This window comes from Euwallacea fornicatus, chromosome 11 (genome assembly GCF_040115645.1).
Source record: "Euwallacea fornicatus isolate EFF26 chromosome 11, ASM4011564v1, whole genome shotgun sequence".
Taxonomy (NCBI): domain Eukaryota; kingdom Metazoa; phylum Arthropoda; class Insecta; order Coleoptera; family Curculionidae; genus Euwallacea; species Euwallacea fornicatus.
The window spans coordinates 863,607-885,301 of record NC_089551.1 but is presented as its reverse complement, the minus strand read 5'-3'; the positions used below and the strand labels follow the sequence as shown (position 1 = coordinate 885,301).

General features: G+C 45.6%; 1 protein-coding gene across 1 annotated transcript; it reads right to left on the bottom strand.

The window, feature by feature from the left end:
* Window positions 1–92: 92 nt before the first annotated feature.
* On the bottom strand, window positions 93–21,500 carry Imp (IGF-II mRNA-binding protein). Its single transcript, XM_066287194.1, has 9 exons — window positions 21,039–21,500; window positions 8,743–8,913; window positions 6,952–7,126; window positions 6,690–6,892; window positions 6,367–6,641; window positions 6,098–6,288; window positions 5,087–5,221; window positions 4,625–4,870; window positions 93–4,401 (listed from the first exon to the last, which is right to left on the bottom strand). The coding sequence occupies exons 1-9, from the start codon at window positions 21,107–21,109 to the stop codon at window positions 4,267–4,269; spliced, it is 1,602 nt and encodes a 533-aa protein (XP_066143291.1). The 5' UTR covers window positions 21,110–21,500; the 3' UTR covers window positions 93–4,266.
* Window positions 21,501–21,695: the final 195 nt, after the last annotated feature.

The window sequence follows — 21,695 nt, the reverse complement described above, 5'->3', positions numbered from 1 at the left end:
AGACGTGTCTTTTAATATTCAAAAGAATTATGTCACCACGTTCGGGGGGCTAATTGCGCGCGTATACGAGGCACGAAACAAAAGAGCTCGGATAAGGGAACACTATTTATTTAACTTAGAAAAATGCTTGGAGTTTGAACAAAAAATGTAAATCAAATCAATCGTATGCCATCATTAGAGTACACAAACAAGTTTAAGAAACACCATTAAATACATATATTTACCCTAGCCCATCATCATCTACATGCTCTCTTCGGCACAGTGGCGTAACAACGAGGCTTTTCCGTCTGCCCGACGAAACCCTAAAACTTTATTTAAAATATCGTTTACTCATTAAAGTAACCTGAGTAAATTCCTGAGACAAGTTCTAATATTATCGTGTTGTAGATGCTGATGTTACGTGTCTTAACTATTTCGTATTTAATTTTGTAAATCTCGCTCACCAGACTGTCGATCTCGCATCGGGAGCAATCGGAGTTTGGAAGGCGATCTTTATCATACATTTTTACTTATAAAGGAACCAGCAGTCTTATCAATGAGCGTTAACAGTGAAGGTCAAATGATCGATCGATTCGTTGTCGTTGATAAAACTGCCTCTTAGAACCCGCGCAACTTTGGTCTGTTCCAGTGAAACAATGGCACACTACATTAAACTATTATCTAGTGTAAACGGAAAATATGATTATTCTATGATGAAGCAGGCCCAGAGCGCCTGCCCTCGAAGTGGATTATACAAATAGCATTCACCAGAACTTAACTTATCGATACCCAAGTAAAACATGAACAACAAAACTATGTTTTATAGAAATATTATAATTACTGAGGTAGTTTACTTCTTAGAGCGTCGGATAGTTGAAATACTTGGCGGTAAAGCTCAGTCCCATGTAATTCTGTATCAAACGACACGGTAGGTCGAAACGTCCTGTGTTCATGACAAAATGGTGACTATCCGAGTCTAAGCAATAATTACTAAAATCTACGGCGGGCTGGTTTGCACGATCAGTCTCCTTCCAGCGTACAGTGGATTAACTAGCATAAACTATAGTGGATGAATAAGTAATAGTAGCAATAAGGATAATAATTATAAAAAGCGTTCCTCTATGGACAAACTATGGCGAACGCTCATCGGAAAATGTTTATGAGCGTTCACAACTTATGTGTTACTTTTGCCGGCTCAATTGCACCCTCGCTGGAATGTTCCGCTTAATTCATCAATTGAGAGACAAATCGTAACTCTCAGCAAAAATTCAGATTTGTTCTTCGTGGATTTGCGCTTCGAAGCGAGTAAAATTCTCTGCGAAAACTGCTATTTCTTACATAGATGAGACAGAGAAAAGGAAACAGATCGTCGAATTTCATTACAGCTACTGAAACTACTGAACTTACTCGCAAACTAAAGTCAATATTACCCGTAAACAGGTTCTTAGGCACTATTATACCCATAATAACAAAATTGTGATTGCTGCGATTTAAAAAAGCTTAAAACACTGAGCGTTATCGGACGCATTTGCGCATGCTCCAATGGTCGTGATTCGATTATTATTTGGTCAATGCGTTATTGAAGATGAGGCTGAGAAGCCTGATAAGATTCGTACGATTGTTTTTGAACAAAACTGGGTCGGACTGATGCGGGCCGAGTTAGGAATAGAGCGTCCAGGGCTCCCGCGGACGGACCGCTTCGTCGCGCCACCGCAATGACCTGGAGTCGTCTTTAAATGCAACTCTTCTCTTACTTAAAATTGATTCTCGCTTTTCTTGAGCTTCGTTCTCTTTTGTGCGAGGGCTCCGCCCCAAACTGGGCGCGATCGTTGCTGTTAAAGCCCGCATCTAGAGGCCGCAGATTCTTTAAAGGTCTCGATAGGAATCAATTTGCAGAGGCTACTTCCCTCCCAGTCCCCCGAAGGGTGGACTCCCTCTTGGACATCGACTCACAACACCACCACGTGTGCGCTTTTACGTTAAACCATCAAAGTGGCGGCCTCTGGCGAGAGGTCGCTCCTTCAATGAATTGGGTGAGGCGCGACTTACACCGAATGTGCGGTACTACTCGGAGACGCGACCAAGCCGTCTGTCTGCAGGGAGCTTCTGTTAAGAAACGACGATGTTGCGGACATTTTTTGGAAACGCGGCAACATCGACTAATTGAGTGAGTCACTGCAAGTGGTGTCACCAAACGGCGTTTTGGCTAAGCTAACACGAGCTTATTTCATTTCAGGCCAGTTCCAATCGCCTTTTGATGACGATTATGTTGAAAACATGATTTTTTAAAAAGAGAAACATAACTAATCAATGTGCATAAAGACTCACAGCAGTTTTTGAGATCTTCGTCACACCTCACGTGGTTCGCTTCAAAAACAAAACACTAGCGTCAGGTTGCCAATCTTGTTAAATTGTCCCAACGATGAACTCGTATTGGTGACTCGTCCCGCAGTTCACAAGCATCCTATTCTATCTTGGTATCTTCTTGAAAATGGATCTAAGCTTTCCAATACATTTTATTTTATACAGATTGGCGGAGCACGCAGGATGTTTTTGTTTGGCAAATTTCGCTCCTTCTTCCGGCAATATTCTAATACTCAGAAATAATCAATTATAGGAAAGTTCTGCGGCAATGGCAACACCCTGTGCGCTCCCGAAACACCTTCTTGACATTTAGGCGGGTTGCTGCGCTGTGGAGGCTACCCGTGATAAAAACTTCTGCCTATGTTTGCGGGCTTTTTGGGGGGTCTGGACGGAAACGGCCGGTCGGCGTTTAAAAATCGCGACAATTTTAAACTCCGAGCGGTTTTCCGCGTATGAGATTTTGCAGCGGCCAGAAAATACGGTTCGACTTTTTTTCGTATTGTGTGAAATAAATGGATTAACTAAGACGCGATACCGGGTCAGTGGGAAAAGTATTTTCTAGTTGTAATTTTTTCGCTTAGCGAAAATTACAGCTGGAATTAGTCTTTCGGTGACCGGTACGTTGACTTTTAGGCTGGTAAACGTTCCGAATGGTTGCCTTTTGTGTGTGTGTGTTTTCGTTTAAATTCCCGAATGTACCTTGGATCGAAATCATCCCCTTGACAGAAATAAATACATGTACCCTTTTCGCTTTAATTAATTTTCTCCTAAATAAAATTTAATATAAAACGCGTTCTCCTCTGGTAACATTCTTGCACTTTGGCACACTTCATAAACCTTTACAAATAATTTAAAAAATTCATTTTTATACATAAAAAATCTAATAAATATATCCATTTTTTTCACAATTTTTAAAAATAGCGACCCCGCTATACTTTTAACGATTTTTTTCTAACAAAAAATATCCTCCCCAACAAACAATTTTTTTTTATCAAAAATATTAATTTTTTACATCTCGCTCCAGCCCTATAAACCTATAGGCCAGAGAGCGGGCCCCGATATCGGGCCCAATCCCTCTCGATTCTTGTTTTTGTACTATTAGGGACGCGGCGTGTCTTGACGCAAGACATCGGACCGCCCTGTAAGGCCGTACTGCCTTACGTTCGCGGTAGTGGGGCAAAAAACACGGACGAAATTGCTACTGCGTGGCAGCAGCGACCCTCCACCCCCTTTCCTTACCCCACTACGCCTGGTAAGTCGTTTTCGCAACAATACTCTAGACCGGGAGCTCCTGGTCTACCGTAGCGGTCAGACCCGGGCTGCTCCAAATAAAACACAGTAATATATAATAATAATAATTTAGGAAGCAGCCCCGATCTCAGTGCCTCACTAAATCAAAGATAATTGATTTAACAATCACCTAACAATAAAATAAACGTAATAACTGTCTTTAGTATGCATTCACACGCCTCCGTCCGAACACTGCAGTCCGCGTTCGAACGCACTTAAATTGATAAGAACAAATACAGAAAAATCGACATTCATACACGTTAACAGCCGCGAGAAGGCGCCTCGGCCGCCGAGCATGCGCACTTCCAGGAACTTTGGCGTTGCTGTCAATCCGGTAAGAGATGTATATCTTTGGTAGTGAGTCACGTATTTCAAAGTGGTGGAAACAAACAAACGGAAATTTTCTATGGCTACAAACACATTATTTTGATTTGCTGATGAGGTAGATTGTGACGTAGGCACGCAGTTGACATACCGTTAATAACACACACACGGTGATTCTCCAAACTTTCCACAACAACACTAGAACGGGTAGTGGAACGTCCCGAGATTATCCCAAATCTAAATACTCGAAAATGGTATGCGACACCTGTGCGCATGCGCAAGGCAGTGAATGTTGATTGTTTGCCGGATTTATTGTTGATCAGGAGCGCCACCTTCCGGCTGTTGTTGTGACTGGCTCGGCTCTTTTGGCTGGCGTCCTTGGCGTCTTCCGGCAGGGGGAGCCGTTGACTGGAGGACCATCGCACGGATTCGACGTTGCGCCGACTGCAAAAAATAAATAAAATTCAATCCTGCTTACTCCAGGGAAGGGGAATCCCGAATGAGGCGAAATATCAAATGGAATGGCTATATATATTAGGCTGAAAGGAAATCTGTACAAAAAGAAAGGCGCGTGCGCGCGAGCCACGTTGCCAAGTTGGCGGTGACTACTGAGTGACTCAACGAAGTCACTTTACCGCAACTTGTTTGATTCTTTGATATCACTTACCTGAACACTAAAGAACGGGCCGATAATGTGGACAGTGGTTTCGTCTTCTTGCGGCGTTGCACCCTGTTCAGGTAACTTTATCACGCTTCCGGTGACACGTTGGAGTTCGCGCACATTTTGACCCCCCTTGCCGATAATGCGACCCACTTGCGCGCTGGGCACCAGAATTTCAACTGTGAGGCGGACGTCGTCCGCACCCGCCACGAACCCTTCTTCCCGCATTTTTTCGAATATGAGATATTGAGCCTGAAATCACACAGGAAGAGGTAGCTGTTAAAAATCATTTATCTCCGTAAACCCGCTTGAAATGTGCCGTTGACCCAATATTAGTGCTTCTCCTAAATTACATCACCGATGTACCCTCGAATAGTTAATGAAAACGCGTGAATCGGTCTTCAGTAACGTTTGCAGGGTTTGCAGCACAATTTGGGCCCATATTAAAGTCGGTATGAACCAATTTACCTTCCATTGGGCCTCAGGGGTGCCCACAACGGTCACACGTCTCTCATTCGCAGCTTCTTGCGGCTTTGTTTCGTCCAAAGGAGCGATTTTGACTGACGCCCCCGAGAAGCGGATTATGTTACGAATGTGTGAACCCTGGAAACAGAAATTTTGTCAGTCACGGAAGGAAAAGCAGATACAAATAACGTTAGTTATTAATACTGAAGTGTTTTCCCATTAGTCGAACTAAATAAGCTGTTCGACAGAAGGTGTAAACGAGGCAGAACGACGCGAAAATCTCAAATAGTAAACACGAATAAGAGCAAATTTTGCTCTTCTCGTTCCGAGAACAACAATCGAACCATAAAATGCCGAAAAAAGCCGACATCCGTTGTGAACGGTTGTAAAAAACCACAACACAATTTTGTTGACAATAATAACACGCACAAATACAACAAAAAAATCACAAATCTAGATTTCCCTCGGCCGAAGGGATTTTAAGACCTAATTAGGACCCGAAATCAGACTAAAAAAAATTTGTTTACGCGATACCTAAACACGAATATAAAAATTGTTGTATTGCCCTTTAAAACTTTCAATTGCCCCCACTGTGACAATGTTGTGAAATTACATCCAGCGCCACCTCCCCACATCCGTCTTTGTTTATTACATGAGGCTAGACACAGACAAACGCTACGACACCGGTCTTGCTACTCTAAGTAATAACGAGGATGCAGTTTACACATACGTTACGTGTTCTGTTCTCGTTAAAAGCCGAGTAACAGAAAAGAATGTCATGCTACGTAGCCATTAATATTTGGTTTGAAGCGTAGGTCGACCCGAACAGTGGTGGAAAATGAGAGTTTAAACGGGAAAAAATTCAAGGAAACTAAACCGGTACTCTTACAAAATGTACGATTCGTTCAGGCGGTTCGCAACCCTCTATGAATCTCAAACTGAGGGAGGCTCATATTTTTGTGGGACAAGTACGAGATATTAAAAGCAACAAACAAGATTCTATTAAAACCCCACCTTCGTTCCAATGATGGCGCCGACGGCATTGTTGGGAATGTACAAGTACGTGGATTCCTGAACTTCGCCGCCCTGGCTTTGCCCACTTCCAGCCGTGGAGTACATCCCCGGATAGGGGGCTTGTCCTGCGTAAATACTACGAGAACCGTAGCCGATGCCCGCGGTTGCCATCATCGCCATGGGGTGCAAACCTAAGCAAATGATTAATAATCGATTTCCCTTTTCACGGCTCAAAAATCAAAGTATTTCTTGGCGTTTCAGAAACTTACCCGGAAACATCATAGTTTGAGGTGCCATTGCCTGCAAGTCGTTCTCGTAGCTCTGCCTCAACTTGGAGCTGATTTGAGCTTCTGCTTTGCTCATGTTCTCAATGGAGCCTTTCACGGTGATTATCCGCTCCAAGTTGAAAGAGTTGATGTCGTTTATGCTAGATACGGTGATCTTGGTTTCGGTCTCTTGCATTATCCTCTTGATCGTGTTCCCACCTTTTCCGATAATTCTACCGATTAAGTTGTTGTGAGCCAAGATTTTTAAGGAGATTTCCCTAGAGAGACTTGTTAGTCACAAACGATTGTGTTCCGTGGCGGTTTACCCTTTATTCGTATTGTTAGCCTCTTGTTGCATGACTTCCAAGATTTTCTTGCATGCGTTCGTGCAATTCTCCGGGTTGCCGTAGATCGTGATGGCCTTTTCCAGCGATCCAACGTTGTCTTTTCGGTGGACGTCCACCCGCGCCCTCGTCTGCTGCGTTATTTGCCTAATAGTTGAACCCTGTCTTCCAATTATAGCTCCTACCTAAATTTGCGTTGGAAGTCATTGCAAGGCCTTGCGGAGCTAAGGAAAATCCCACTCACCATATCACTTTGTACAAGAATTCTGAGAGGGAAGTCGGCTTGGCGGCCCTGTCCGGAGAGCCCTCCGAACGGGGCCCCCGCGCCTCGAGGCCCTCGTCGCGACCGCTTTTCCACGGCCAATTCCACTTTGAGGGCTTTGCCCTCCACCTCTATTCCATTCAGATGAGCAACAGCTCTGAAATGGGAAAATATTACTTTTACGTGGTTAAAAGGAAAAATTCAAGGCAATTTCAGATATTCATTTGATAATGAACGTTAGCGCAAGTATAACATTGACGGCGGGGCGAAGTTTGGAGATTTTTGTACGTCGGCGGAATGAAGACACAAACCGAATTAAAAAATATTTGGAGCAGCCATCGAGCTCCATCAAATTGCCGCCAAATCGGAGCGGCACATTTTTCAGATTTGAGCCGATCTCTTTTCTCATTTACAACGTATAGCATTGAGGGCCGACAGGTCAAACGCCGGTTAAAGCTAACTGAAAGATACTCCTCGTGGCAGCCTCGGACTTGGCCGGCTCTTAGCCTTTTCTGTGTTTGACCGTTTTTCCGTAACACCCATCCGGATAAAGCTGTCACGCAAACAATCCTTCACGGGGGCAGAAATCGTCCATTGAAATCCGTTTTTATCTCGCATTTTTTAAACCCAAAGACACGAGTCGCCGCAATCCCATTCAACGTATGCGCTTATTTACATTATGCATATCTGGCTGTTACAAAGTTTTGCAACGCCAACAATAATAATTATACATTATCCAGCCTTCCGGTGTTATTGAACCCTGAATTCTCTATGTTTACAACATTACAATACATGAGCCCTGCGCGTCGTTTGTACTTATCAATATCGATTCTACCGAATATTCGAGTTGGACTTCGGGCACGAGTCATCGCAGATGCTGGCAAACCGATAATGTCGTATTATTATACGATAATTAAAGGTCTCAATCCTCGTCATAATCGACAAATAATAATTCGAAACGACGAGAAATAATTACCGAAATACGGCGGGCAGGTGGTACCCAAACGGGGCTTGTGCCCAACTCCTCGTTTTTGGTTGTGGGTACTGACATATGGTCCTTTGCGGTGAGCGGGACCTTTTTAAGGTACTGCCTGTCGTATCAAATCAGTATAATTATTTATAACAGTACCATTACCATTACAGGGGCCCAAACAGTAACGCGTAATGAAAAGATAATCTGGAACGTTTGTTTTCGAGATTGGATACCGTGAAAGTGCATTAAGAACCCATCGCAAATTCAGACGGCGGACTGTTATTAACTGAGAAATTATTATCGACGATTATTGAAATTAAAAAAAGTGAGATTATCTCTAATCGCGTGCAAGATCCTCGCATTCGAGACGAACTTGTGTCATGCCGCGTTAGGTGTGAGAAAAATCGTTGCTTTTGCTGTTGAAATTCTCAATTGCCACCACTGCGCCAGATTCATCAAATTACATCTAGCGCCCCCTATCCCGCGTCACGTAGCCGTCCTTGTTTGTTCTATGAGCTTAAAAGAAGACGTGAGGTAAAGCGTGATCCTGTCATTCCGCTCGAATGTCGAGCAACGACTCAAACATAGTTGGAAACAGTGGTGGCAAATGAGAATTTAGACAGGCAAAATGAGCTGTTTGATTTTTCGAGAGTTCGTTATCGGACGATTCCCGTCGACGTGCTACCCCCTTCTCGGGGCGACTGAAGGCCTGCGTTTTACGGATTACAGTTCGACGTAGGGCACACGCCATTTTTCTTCTGTCGAAATCTACTTTGAAAAAATCCCACTGGGGTACTTACTGTTGCGCTTGTTCGGTCGTTTCATACGTGATCTGTACGACCTGTGTGGTGGGATCTTTAGAGGTAAGTTTATCACAATGGATGACGCTCCCATGCTGCGCCAGGAGGTGTTCGATGTCTTCAAACTTAATTTGTGGCCCCAAGTTTGATACAATAATTTTCGTCGTTTGGCTGAAACAAAAAGGGCATTCGTTACATCTCCGTCCACAACTCGGGACAGAAAGCCGACATTCAAGTTACGACCCTCGGCACACTCCTTGATAATTCAAGTTTATCTCGCCCGTAGCACATTCGAGTACGTCCCTGGGGGAATTTCACGCTTTTCAATCTTCCACAGTGATTTCTGCGACAAATATAAAGTGCGGAAACGTGGCAAGGTGCACTTTCGCACCCCTTTATTATGCATTGCAACAGGTGAAAGCCCGACTTATTGCCTTATTAATCATTCCGATCCTGGATCGCTAATGAATTTTAATAAATCTGGGCTTAACGGTGAATGCAGGGGCGGCCTCAAGAAACGGTTTTGGCCGTCCTTCGGAACTTCCTGCCTGCTTTTCAATTAGGTGTAGAGCTTAACTGGGACAAGAACCTTATCTAATCCATTTTCCCTGATAACGCCTTTGTATAAGCTCATCCAAGTGTCACGTGTACACCACTATCGCCCGGGCACTTACGTTGCGCCGGGGAACTAAAGCCAATATACATTCAAGCTGAAAAGTTTTGGAAAGCGATAGTAGATAGTGTTGTTTACTACGTTAATGGTGGATTCTACAGGGTGAGACAGTCCTCGACCGGGCGTTTTAATGGGGAAATCGGTCTTGAAATAGACCGAAGCGCAGACGTAAACGGAAAGTAAACACCATTTTGATTCCGTTTGGCGGCATTCGGGGGGCTATTTCTGGTCGCGGCAGCGACGGTGCCTTTGCTCTATTTTCACAGCTAATTAGCCGCAGTTTCCATTAAGATCCTGCCCGTCTTCCGCGCGTCCGAGACAAATGGACGGCGCGGACGGCCGCTCCTGCCCCGGACGGGGGCCTCTTTTCGCTGCCTTAAAAACGAACCCGAACTATCAGTTCACATGCAAATGCGGTCGGGGCACAATCAAAGGAGAACGTCGCACTAATAACTCGATTTTATATGCTTTTTGGAGTGGAATATTCGTGCCCAATAAACTGAATGGCCTCCCCGAGCCCTTTATGCGGACTTCGGCAGGGGGTCCAGAGGCGGACTGGGCGTAATAATATGAAATCAATCGTTGCGCAATGGCCATCACAAACAACATTATAACGAGTGTCCGTGTCCAATGCTACGACAAAACAAATAGGCAGGAATAATAAGATTTATCAGTGCCGTTTGAATTTCGGACGTGTCTCGAGATGGCGCCGGGGTGATAAACGGCCCAGATATGGGCCGATGGTGAGCGATTTTTAATGTTGTTTTCGATCACATAGTGATGCGGTACCGTTACGGTAATGCGAGGCTATACAGTGTGAGTCATTAGTTACCGGCGGACGTCCATATTTAGACCCACAATGGTGGCTGAACAGAGTAAACAAACCGGGCGCGCAACACGAAGGCGCTTTTCTAGCTATTTACTAGTCGATACGAAACGGGAGGGAACCAAGCAAACGGTACTTAAACTTTCGGTCAGATAACTAGGGCCTTATCTAGAGTCACACATCTTCGGTGACATCACTAGTCCAAAACGACCGCGGAACCGTTCCCGTTCCCACACGTGAGACGGGCCAAATAGGGGCGCACTATCGCTGCATAGCTGGTCAGCCCATTAACGCATCGCTTGCGGGGTGTTCCGGAACGAATGTACGAAAAGAATTTCGGGAAACTGGTCAATTAGGCCACAAAGCTGTGGCCATCAACGGCCAATCGAAGATATTCGGTCAAAATTCGAAAGATTTCTCAGGAGGTTCTCGCGGGTCATCGACCCAATCGTCGGCTTCTATCAGTCTTCACGCGGCCGTTCGAATCCCTGAAGGGGCCCCCGAGTGAATCTGGTAAAAATTCAATTAGGCCTCTGCAGCTCCAGTTTCAAAGGTCGGGAAATCCGAGCAATGTGCCGCATGCACCGTGCGAGGGAAAAAAAAATTAAATTTCGGTGCCGGGCGCTTCTCCCGTGTCGTCTTCGCACTTCTGGCACCGCCCCGTGGGTCTCGATCGGCACTTGAATTTGCGGCCCATATCTCGCTTGACAGTGGAACTGATTAAGAGGGCCAGAATGCGCGAACTGGCAATCATCCACGCATTCGCCTTTTTGTCAAGAGTCGGCAAGATTGCGTTCGCGTTCCGCGAAACTGGTCGCGGAATCTAGGACCGAACGGACCTCGGCCGGGAGCTCGCAGGACTTGGGTAGTACCTCAAAATGGCGTCCAGCCCGCCGACTCTACTGCGCAGTTCAATGCGCGATTTTCCCAATTGCGGATAATTCGAAATCAACGGACGCTGGTAAATCAGTGGCGGCGCCCTGAAGGGTTTTCTGTCGATCCGGCAGTTCCCTAAATCGACGATTTTCGCGTTGCGGCCAGTCGAGACCCGCTCTAAATGTCAAATGTTTTATGATTATTTCTCTTTGTTTTTGCTAGTTCGCGGCCCAACCGGCACTTCTTAAGTGCAAACGAACCACTTAAGGAAACTTGATTCTCGTCAAACATTTATTAGGTTCAAAAGCAGAAAGCGAGCGGTCACATGTCCAGCTGAAATACGATGACTTCCTTAATGACCGCAGTGTGTCTTAGATTCAATTAAAATTACATTATTATTGACTCATAACCTGCGGCGGACGAGGCTTAGATGCGAGGCCTTACCGTGTGTTCACGCTCCTCAGGTGCCTCGCGATTAAATTTTACTATTCGTGCAAAGAATTGAGCGCGTTCTGTCCGATGGGGGTGAACGTGTTGTTCGGCACCGAAGGCCTGTCTTAAATCAATTCTGCCCCAATTCCGGACAGTTTCTCACTGCCGACACCCAAGGCCCTTTTCGCTTTAGGGCCTCCTTGCCGAACTGCTCGAAATTCGAACTCCCGGCGATCGAAATGGTCGTTATTGGGCAACTCGTGATTGTGAACACCACTGCATCACCGCATGTTCCCCGGTTGTCAGCTAGGATGGCGGAAATCGTGGTGATGCAGTTGCAAACAAATTGCAATTTGGCGAAAAACCCTTCTGGGAAAAGCGTCGCTGGCGCAATCCATTGTAAACAAGATGCCACTTAAATTAAATATCTTTTGTCCCGGTACCACCAGCGTTAGTACTTTCGTCGACAGCGACAGGAAAAGAACTTAACGATGTTAGGCAGGGCGTGAGTGAGCCTATCGAAAAATACCAGACTGCTGCCACAATGGCAATGACCTTAAAATCACTGGAAAACATTCTATGAATGGAACTTCAAGGCTACCAACACGTTCCCGAGCGAGATTACGTGTCACTTGCATGGGTGTCTAAGGCCTAACTCCTTGGTTTGGATACTTACGGCGGAAACTTGGACATGGGCGGTTCCTTTTGCTAATCACTCGATACGAAAACACTGAAAAACCAGTCGATAGAAGGTGGCAAAACAGAAGCCGCACTGATAAATCGATTCGCGTTTGCCTGACTGAATGGAATGGAATGAATGAACGTGGAAGAGTGGAAGCGAGAGAGAAGTACCAGTACCACTAACGACGAAATTTGCGAGCGGATGTTCGCGCATACGCTTTGAATTGCACTGGTGGTCCCAGGTCCCCGGTCCGGTCTTGGTTCCGAGTACTGCCAGGCTGCAACGTTAACACAAAACGTAACAATTGTACCGCGAATAGTATCCATCGAAAGCGGGCTCATCTACCTGCCTAAAATTATTCAAGAAGTGGGTCAGTCACGAGAGAGGAGCCTTAAAAGCGTGTGAAATCTCCGCGCCACGTGGATTTCCCATCGCTACACTACCCGACCAAAGAGAATCGAAGAAATTTCGGTTACGGAGTACCGATCTCCGCCCGTAAACTGGGTATGCAGCGGCCCCACTAAAGCGTCATTAGCTCAAATAAATATTGATACGAGATAAGCAAATTGTGAAGTCCGAATGAGGCTTAACTATGGTTGGATTGCCAAAGAAGCCCCATTAGGATCGCGAGGCGGATCCTCAGCGCACCATCGGATTTATAGGAATTGTATGCATGTGCAGGTGCTTAAAAATTGATTGTTGTCAATTAAATAGGCACCTGCTTCTGCACTCTTTTAAGCGATGAGGAGATGAAAGTTTGATTTTTGCATATTATCGGGCAGTTTGCGCTCCGACTGGCTTGACATTATGGTGGCCGACAAACTCGACATTATGGCGACCGCCAAGCTCGACATTATGGCGACCGTCGATTCTACAGTTGGAGTTTCCCGATTTACAGGGCGGCATTCGTGGGTGAAATATATATAGGGCGATTCGTGAGACGACACGGCGGGACGTGGCATCGCAATAATCTCGGCAAAGACAAGTTAATTGAAAAACATTAACGAAATTATCTAAGACCTATATCTTAAAACCCTAAGCAGCGATAAAAACGTAATCGATATTTCAATGAGTCACATCTGGCTGTAGGTAAGCAACTACACGCACACACACACATGGAACAAAGTGATCCTTGGCCATTTTGGCAAATGACCGGGGGTCCACCTCATGGTGAATTGCCGCAAAACCTATAAGTTGCGTGGTGCAGACGATGGTTCGGGGACTTGAAGCACTCCCTAAGTGCGAGAAGTGCATGGGTCCTCTGTGTTAATAGCATCGGCCATGACGTCATGGGTTTTCATCTCTGCTAACTCACGCATTCGAACGGACGTCGAGCGAGATAGATACAACGTGTTACGTCACGATCAATCCTCGTTTCCTAAACTACGTTTCTTTTAAAGGCCGAAAGGGGTGTTAAATCTTCGGAATAATTGTAAGTTAATGGTGTTCTGCTGCCGTTATAATGTAATGGCAGCCTACTTCGATACGATCCATTGTGAATCAAACTAGGGCGTCGATGATTACCCCACATTTCGAGCTTCTTACAATGGCATTCATAATCGCAAACCCCGGCCACGCAGCCACTAGGAGATATTGATTTTTACCCTCGGCCTAGCCCTCGATCTTGCTGTACGCACCGCCGCCCCAAGGACACCGGGGTCCCTTCGAATTCCAAAAAATATCTAGGAAGTCGCCCCTGACTCCGAAACCCGTCCAGTTTTTTTTTTCTGGGGCCGACATCACCCGAACAACATTCTCCTTAAAGAATTAACACTTGGGGGAATGGGAGAATCGGTAAACACACGGACAATGCGCGGTCGCACGTGCACCGTGCCGGTTCTTTTTGTGCACGGGGTGATGCCCCCTCGTCCCGCGCCCCTGGAACCCAATTAAAAAGATTCCGAACCCGAATGGGATACTTAATGGAGCCCCTCGAGCCGATGCCCGATTTTGTCTTTTTTATGCGCTGAATGTCTTTTATTAGTTGGGATGTGGTGTTTATTCTTCATAACGCTCCGAAGGTGAATGGGAGTGTGCGAAGAGAGTCGGTTGGTCGAGGGAAAGCTGGAAAAAACGCGTCAGAATGATGGTTAGTTGTGGCCTGGTCCCTCCGCCCCAAGCAAGAGAATGCACTAAGTTTCGACGGGTGTGAAATCCCGAAGGACGAATTTTCAAGAAAATTTAGGACTTCGGGGCAGACTGGGAGAATTCGGGATAATTCTGCGAGGACGCCGACAGGCCCAAGAAGAGCAGTCGCCGCTGTTTCGAGTCTTGATGCCTGAAAATTTGTGTTTCTACCGTTAAAACTCTCAATTACCACCACTGCGCCCACGTTTATCAAGTCATAGCCAGGGTCGCCTGTCCTGCATCGCGTAACTCTCTTTGTTTCTTACACGGGCCTAAACGCAGACGAAAGATACGACATTGCTCCTGCCATCTCAAGTGGTAAAGCGTACCCTGGATGTAGTCGTGACGTGCGTTATACCTCGCCTTCGTTCACGGACGTGTACGAGAGAAAGATGGCATACGCTTCGCATTAGCTAAAACTGGCCTAAGCCGTAGGTCGATGAGAACAGTGGTGGCAGACGGGAATTTCAATAGGCCGAAATCGGGATTTTTCTGCGATTTTGTTAATAATTTTTAACGTAAAAATGGCGACTGCGAAGACTTGTTTGTTTTTTTTTTTTTTTTGTTGCATCTTTTCGTACACGCGACACAAAGAATATCTCTCGCTTCCGAGACCAATTTTCTCATGCAGGTTGGCGGGACGAAATTTTGAGGCTTTTAATTCACGAAATTTCAATATACACTACGACCATTTCACGCTTCTAGATTTCATTGTTCTTTGACCGACTTCAGAAGGCGTCCAGCGTGACTTGTAAATCGTCCCTCGCTAGCAGAAAAATCACCTACCAACTTCGGGTGGTACCCAAAAACAAAGAGCAGCGTGACTCGAAAAACGGCGTGTAGTCTGTTGTCAACCGACCATCAACCAGACCGAAAAAGCCAATCGGTCCTCCCGACGTGGACGTGAGCTATTACGTACTTTTTCGGATTAAATGGGGTTGTTTTATTTTGGCTTGTGCGGCAGGTGAGTACCGGCGTGTGTCCGAGGAACCGCCGTCGTTGCCCGAAAATTAATGCAATGCGCCACTTGGCTCACTCACTTCGCAGCTGCTCTCAGATCAGGGGGCGAGTGGGCCGGAGGGGGAGGGGGGTCGACCACGACGGACGTAGGGGTGGTCCGACCTTGAACTTCGCGGCCCGCCGAATTTTGGCAGTTAGACACGGGGATTCTAGGAATTTCGCTCCCCTTTTATGCGATCCTTCTTGTCGTCGGGTGTGGGTAATATTTCGAGCCCATATTCCCCTTATTGTCTACGATGGAATAACAAAATGCATAGACCATGGCGGCAGTAACGTTTAGGACCTCCTTTGCTGTCTAACTTTTCGAGGCAATCAGTACCTGCGAAGGCCCAAGGTTCCGTTATCGGAGTGTGCGTTTTCGCTTCCGGCACAATCATCATTTCGAGACGATGGTCCCTCCTGCGCTTCCACGATCGCGGAGGGGGCTCATCTCGGGGAAGAAGTCCCATCGAAAGACGAGCGATAAGACGCGGAGACAGTCCACCGGGTAGTTTAGGAATGGCCTGCGGGCGAAACGATCAAATTTATCCACATAACGATCATCCATCCGATTCCAGTGGGCCCAGCCTTCGGCGTCTCGAGGACTAAAGTTCGAGAGGAGAATCGATCGGGCCGTAACAATGAATTCGTCAAAAATCGTCGAAACTGCATTCGTCCTGCATCAAGTTTTCTGCATTTGAAGACAAGAAAGGGCACAAGGCCGTAAATCAGTCAAACTTTCTCGGCCTTGACGCGTCGGTTTCCATGGCAACCATGGCGCGCCCTTTGAAGAGCGTTACGTCAGTCTAATGGAAATACGGGCCTGATCTTGCGAAGGTGCCAAAATTTGTTTCCCAGATTTCCCAGTCGAACTGTCAGACGTTGCCGCTTATTTCAGGCTGACCAAAGCCCAAAGGTGGTCTCGTTAGCTTAACGGGTTCGAATAGTGCTTCGCGATGGGTCGCAGGATCAGGGCTAGGTCGGGCTCAAGAGCCGCTGGTATTCAGACTTCAGGTGTCTTTGATGAGGTGTCAGTCCCGTCCAGAAAATGCGTGACTCTGACGTCGTGTAGCAATGTCCTTTCAGCACTGTCATGAATCTTCGAATTTGGTTCCACTCAGAGAACGACGAAAATGCCTGATATACAGGGCGTAACATATCACCATGATCGTTTGCTATTCTGCGGTTTTTTTGGAACAACCCGTATGAGTTCTAATCCCAAATTATTTTTTGTAATTCTTTTTAGCTTCCTGCAGTATCTTGTATCTTTTATCGTTTTTGCGTGGATGGTTCAGTCATCGATTATCTAAAGCATTTCGCAATATTTTATAATATTTTTTTTTATGAAACTGAATCTAAACGAAGAGAAAAATGTAGAAACCGGCGAAAATGTCCGCTTCCTGCTGAAATGCGGGACTCCACTCTTGCCTCATAGATTAACGAACTCTCTCAATTATTTCAGAAGTATTGCGGATGATCTTGCATGAATCCACTGTTCCATTTCGCAACACCTCTCCTGTTTCAATAGGGATCTCATACAGCAACGATTTCAGGTGTACTTCAAAAAAAAAGTCCGGACTATTCAGGTCGGGGGATTTAGCAGGCCATAACTAAGGTCCCTTCGACCCATTCAATGGGTTGTTAAAACGTTCATTCAGGAATTCCCTCATCCCTATACCGAGTTGGGCTAGTATACCATCATGCATGAACCACGTTTGTAATATACATATATAAACGTGAAACTTTGCCGTCTTATATATAGCAAATTGGCGCGTTTTCGACCATGGATTATTGGCATCCATGATGGTATGTTACACCCTGTATAGGTCACACAATTAACATGCCACGTAGAGCCAAATCTCTCGCTTGAACGAGGTGAGCAGACATGACTTCTTAAATACAATACTAGTAAACAGTACCTAGAGAGGCTCTGTTGGGTACCAATAGGTACCGCTGCGGCAGTAATTATCGCACACTGTCGAAACACCTTAATAGGCTGTGTCTTGAGGCCCGCATGTTTAAAATTCCATTCTCCCGTTCGTCGACCTTTTCCAATTAGTTTTAGCTTTTCTTGTTATTGTTTATTAATTGAGAACCTCCTAGTCCTATAAAATAGCAGTGCCCCGTTTCAATCATCAAATTTTTTTTCCGTTTTGTTCCAACAACGCTAGAACACCAACACAATGGCCGGTGTGCAGCGGTTCGGCACGGTGCTTCGGGTGTTCTATCGTCGAACGAATACCTGAGCCCTGTCCTGGATCCCCTGGAATCCAAAGGAAGTAAATGCGTAGCTTTAAATATATGGAACTGACGTCAGTATCGTGAGTCATGTAATTTAAAGTCTACACACTCAGACGTAAGCTGATCCGGTACGCAATCGGCAAAAGTTTAAGGCAGGCCCCCGATTTGGCAGATTTGCCGTGGAAAAAAATTGTCATCACGGGGCACCCCCCCCCCCCCTCCCCCCTCCCCCTCTCAACAGAGCTCATTTCCCGCCAAATGATTCCATCTTTTAAAATTCTTCTTCTTAAAACCGGCACGTTTACGGTCAAAGCCGACTGAATCCTAGGCCGGATTCCTCTACCTGAAAGAACCGAAGTCTTTTCTAACGGAAAATCTGGGTCCCTGGTAAACATCACGGACAAAAAAAAACAGGTAAAATTCTTGAAAGGCCGTAGAGCCTCGCACAAGTTTGTAGTGCGGATGGTACCAAGGGGACGTACACCTAAATCTGATAGCAAAGTTTTCGACGATTATGGGTTTCAAAGTACCAGAGTTTACCATATTACGTTAACTGCTGAATAGCAATTTACCGTGGAACTAATAAATCCTGGCCTTTAAACCGCAGCAAACCAATGAGGAGGGAGGGAGGGAGGGAGGGGGGCGGAGGGGGCACATTCATAAGGTGGTTGTTTAATGAAATATAGGGAGTTAACGAATGATAAGCCTTAAAACGAAAAAAGTTAATATAGTGGGGCTTCTGGGAGATAATCCGTCACGACTGCGACATATATCTCAACCGTGGAACTGATGCAGGAGATAGGAGTGAAATCCACCAACTGGTTAAAATTATTAATAAATATGGTCCGGAAGCACGGAAAGAAAAAGTAGAAACTTATCTGAAGCCAGATTCTTGCATCGCGGAACTAGGAGATATCCGTGGAATGACGTCAAAATCACGTGTGGCTTTAACGTTGCAGATGGGCGGAGTACGTTAATGGAACTATTTTTGCGTCATTGCCAGGGGAAGATTCTTCTCCCTAGATTTAAGAATTGGCCTCAAGACGATCTCCGGCAATCACTCGAGAGACGCTGCACAGGAGGGAAAAATTCGGTATTACTTAAGACTGCCAATAGAGCTAAATCCAGGAAGAGTCAAATATAGAGATTTTAAGCGAAAGAAAACATGATGGTTGAATAATAATAATTACAAATTACGCATTACTCTTAAGCTTGCGACGTAGTGAAACTGCTTAAAAAGAGTGGACGCACGGGGCATTTCTACAAAGTGATGCCGTCACCGTGATTTCTTAGAAGAGACGATTGCGCTGGCGCATGTCATATTTCTGACAACAGAATTACGTCACAGGGGCACTAATACATGGTGGCCGACCGTAAAAAATGGGACGAATTTTAATGGCATGCGCGAGAACGAGTTTCAAAATTTAGGAAAAGTTACCTGTTAGTGTTGACTAATTGTACCTGGGGTCTATTGGGGCCCAATCAACGCGCCCCATCCATTGCTTCTTAGTGGTTGTCCCCTAGTACAGTCAGCGAACTTGATCTGAGCGAAGTCCTATTTAGATCCTTTAGCCCCGTTACTGCTCTGCCGAATACATCAAGCCTTTGTCCGGCAATTGGCGTGTATTCGTATGAAACTGCTCGATTTCCGATTCGATCGTGCTCTATCGTCCGATTTCTCAGAGCCGCTCGTGCTACACGAGTCCTACCCTGTATAAACTTCCATGGTAATTCTTACTTGTTGTCCGGACAACCTAGTGAGGGATTGGGCCTTCTTTGTCTACGTGTCTATGTAAAGCAGTTGCGATCTTTCGGGATTGCACTAAGTCCCTGATCCAGTTAGTGATTGTCTTGCGAGCTTTTCAGCCTTCAACTACACGAAGAAGTGCCTAAGTCCAAATTGTTCAAATTAACGCAATTTAACCGAACTCCGCACTCTTTGTGGACGCGCGATTTCACCTCAAAAAATCAAAAAATTTCCCTTTCAATAATGATATGTCTCCGATGCGAATTTGTTTAAATCAAAACAATTTTTGGATCATTAAATTCTTAGAAAAACAAAAGCGCTGCGTTAATAACGTCACTTACGCGGCGGGATTTTTCGGTAATTTTAGTTTTCATCGGTTCTCTAATAGATTTCAAAGTTCGGGAAGAAGTCTATAGTGACGTCACTCAGATGCCAATATGTCTCGATTTTTTATTTACTTTCTCCAAATGGGGCTTAAATTGACATTTTTGCATGCAGACCTATCGGCTTAAGGCGTGTTTCGGTTTGTAAAACTATAGAGAACTGGAGGCTACATGCTATTTTTCATCAGAAATTTGCTTTTCGGCGTATATACATATATCCACCATATTGTCGCCAGTCGAACTTACTCTTAAAGGAATACATGCGCTGAACCAGCTCCGTATGCGTCCGATTTTGGCGGCTCGGACCGATACGGACGAGAATAGTCGGAAGGGCAAAATCTACTGAACGTTCTTTCTGATAGGAATGTTGTGCGTGAATTCTGGAAGGCCCTTATCTGGGGCACCAAGTATGTTCTCAGACTGATATCGCGGCTTTGCCGTTTTCCCTATCGACGTTAGAGCGGTCTTAAAAGAAAATCTGATGGACTAGAAACCCTTACGAAATCTGACCATAGGAATATTATGGCTAAGTTAAATCAGGTTTGCTTGGGACATACGCACTATATGGCAGCTAAAGAATAGGGCTACAAACATCTCACGCCGAAGGTATCGTTGCGGATTCAAAGTACGCCACATTTGGTGGTACTTTGCCAATCCAGTACGAGTGCTCCTAAAGGGTGGCAGTGAATTTGTGAAATGCGTTTTCGTTAGACACGGGAAACACGTTAAAATTAGGGTCTTCTCGATCGAATTCCTCTCTGGAATTGGATGTACTGGCCCTAGTATTCTCGTCAACTATCCGATTGTGCTGCGCCGAGACGTTCCGTGCCGAACCAGCGCAGCATTTGGTTGCATGCACAGCACGACATGCGGATCGGTCTCATCTCAGGCGACCGATTGTGCGCCTGCACTCATTGTGTGTCGCTTAAATTGACAGTTCCAAACGCAAACCTGTCAAATTAAGTAATGCTTAGACTTGCGAGGATTAGCGCAGTAAACTGCTTTAAAGTTTATCGGGGCTTTGATACGGCTGTATTTGCTTTAACTGATATTCGCCTTAAAAAAAATGAACAGAGATATTTAAAGTGTTCTGAGACGCAGTGGAACGACCCTGCCTGTCATTCTATAGGTGAATACTACTGAACACACAAGTAAACTACTTCCGCTTCCCTTCCCACTAGATGGCGCCTATGTTTGGGAAGAGAGATATTTATAGTTATAGGCGTCTTGTTCTATTTGTTGTTCTTCACTAGCTCAGGGAAACATTCGGCCACAGACACTTCTCAATCTGCTGGAAATAATAGACTCACCTAGGCTCAGGTTCCTCGACTTCGAAGACCTGATCGTTATCGTCATCGCGCTGTTCTTGAAATTTTTCCATGTCGGCGAGTTTTTCGGTTCTGGGCGCAAGAGACAGCAACGGGTTAAACCAAATCCAAACGAGTACGCACACACTTCCTTCGGCGTGGTCTACGACTCCTACGGGTAACTTAAGGCTAATCAGTCTTTAGACCGGCTCCAGAGGGTGTCTCTACACTAGCAGGTATTTAAAAGCGAGTACAGGGACGTGCGGCGGCGACGGCACTAATATAAAGTCCTCGAAACAAAAAAATGGAAAATAAAAAACGAAACGGAGGCTGCGGAAATGGGGGGGCTAACGGCCGAAAAGGGTCACTTTTCCAAGCGAAACCAAAGATGTTTTTTTCGGTAAAATGGCGTAACACAACATATCACTCTAAATACGAGCTAAATACGTACTGTCGCGGGATCGCGGCGTGCCAAAGAGCGACGCTCATCGCGCACGGCCACGCCCTCCCCTCTCCTGTTGCCCTTCGGGAACTCCCCACCACTCGATTTTTGTCGAATTTCCGAATGAACTTCGCCGAGTTTATTGAGCCCTTTAGCGGGGACCTCAAAAAGGCCTTTAAAACAGATACCTGAGACACATTACAGCTCAGTATTTTCGA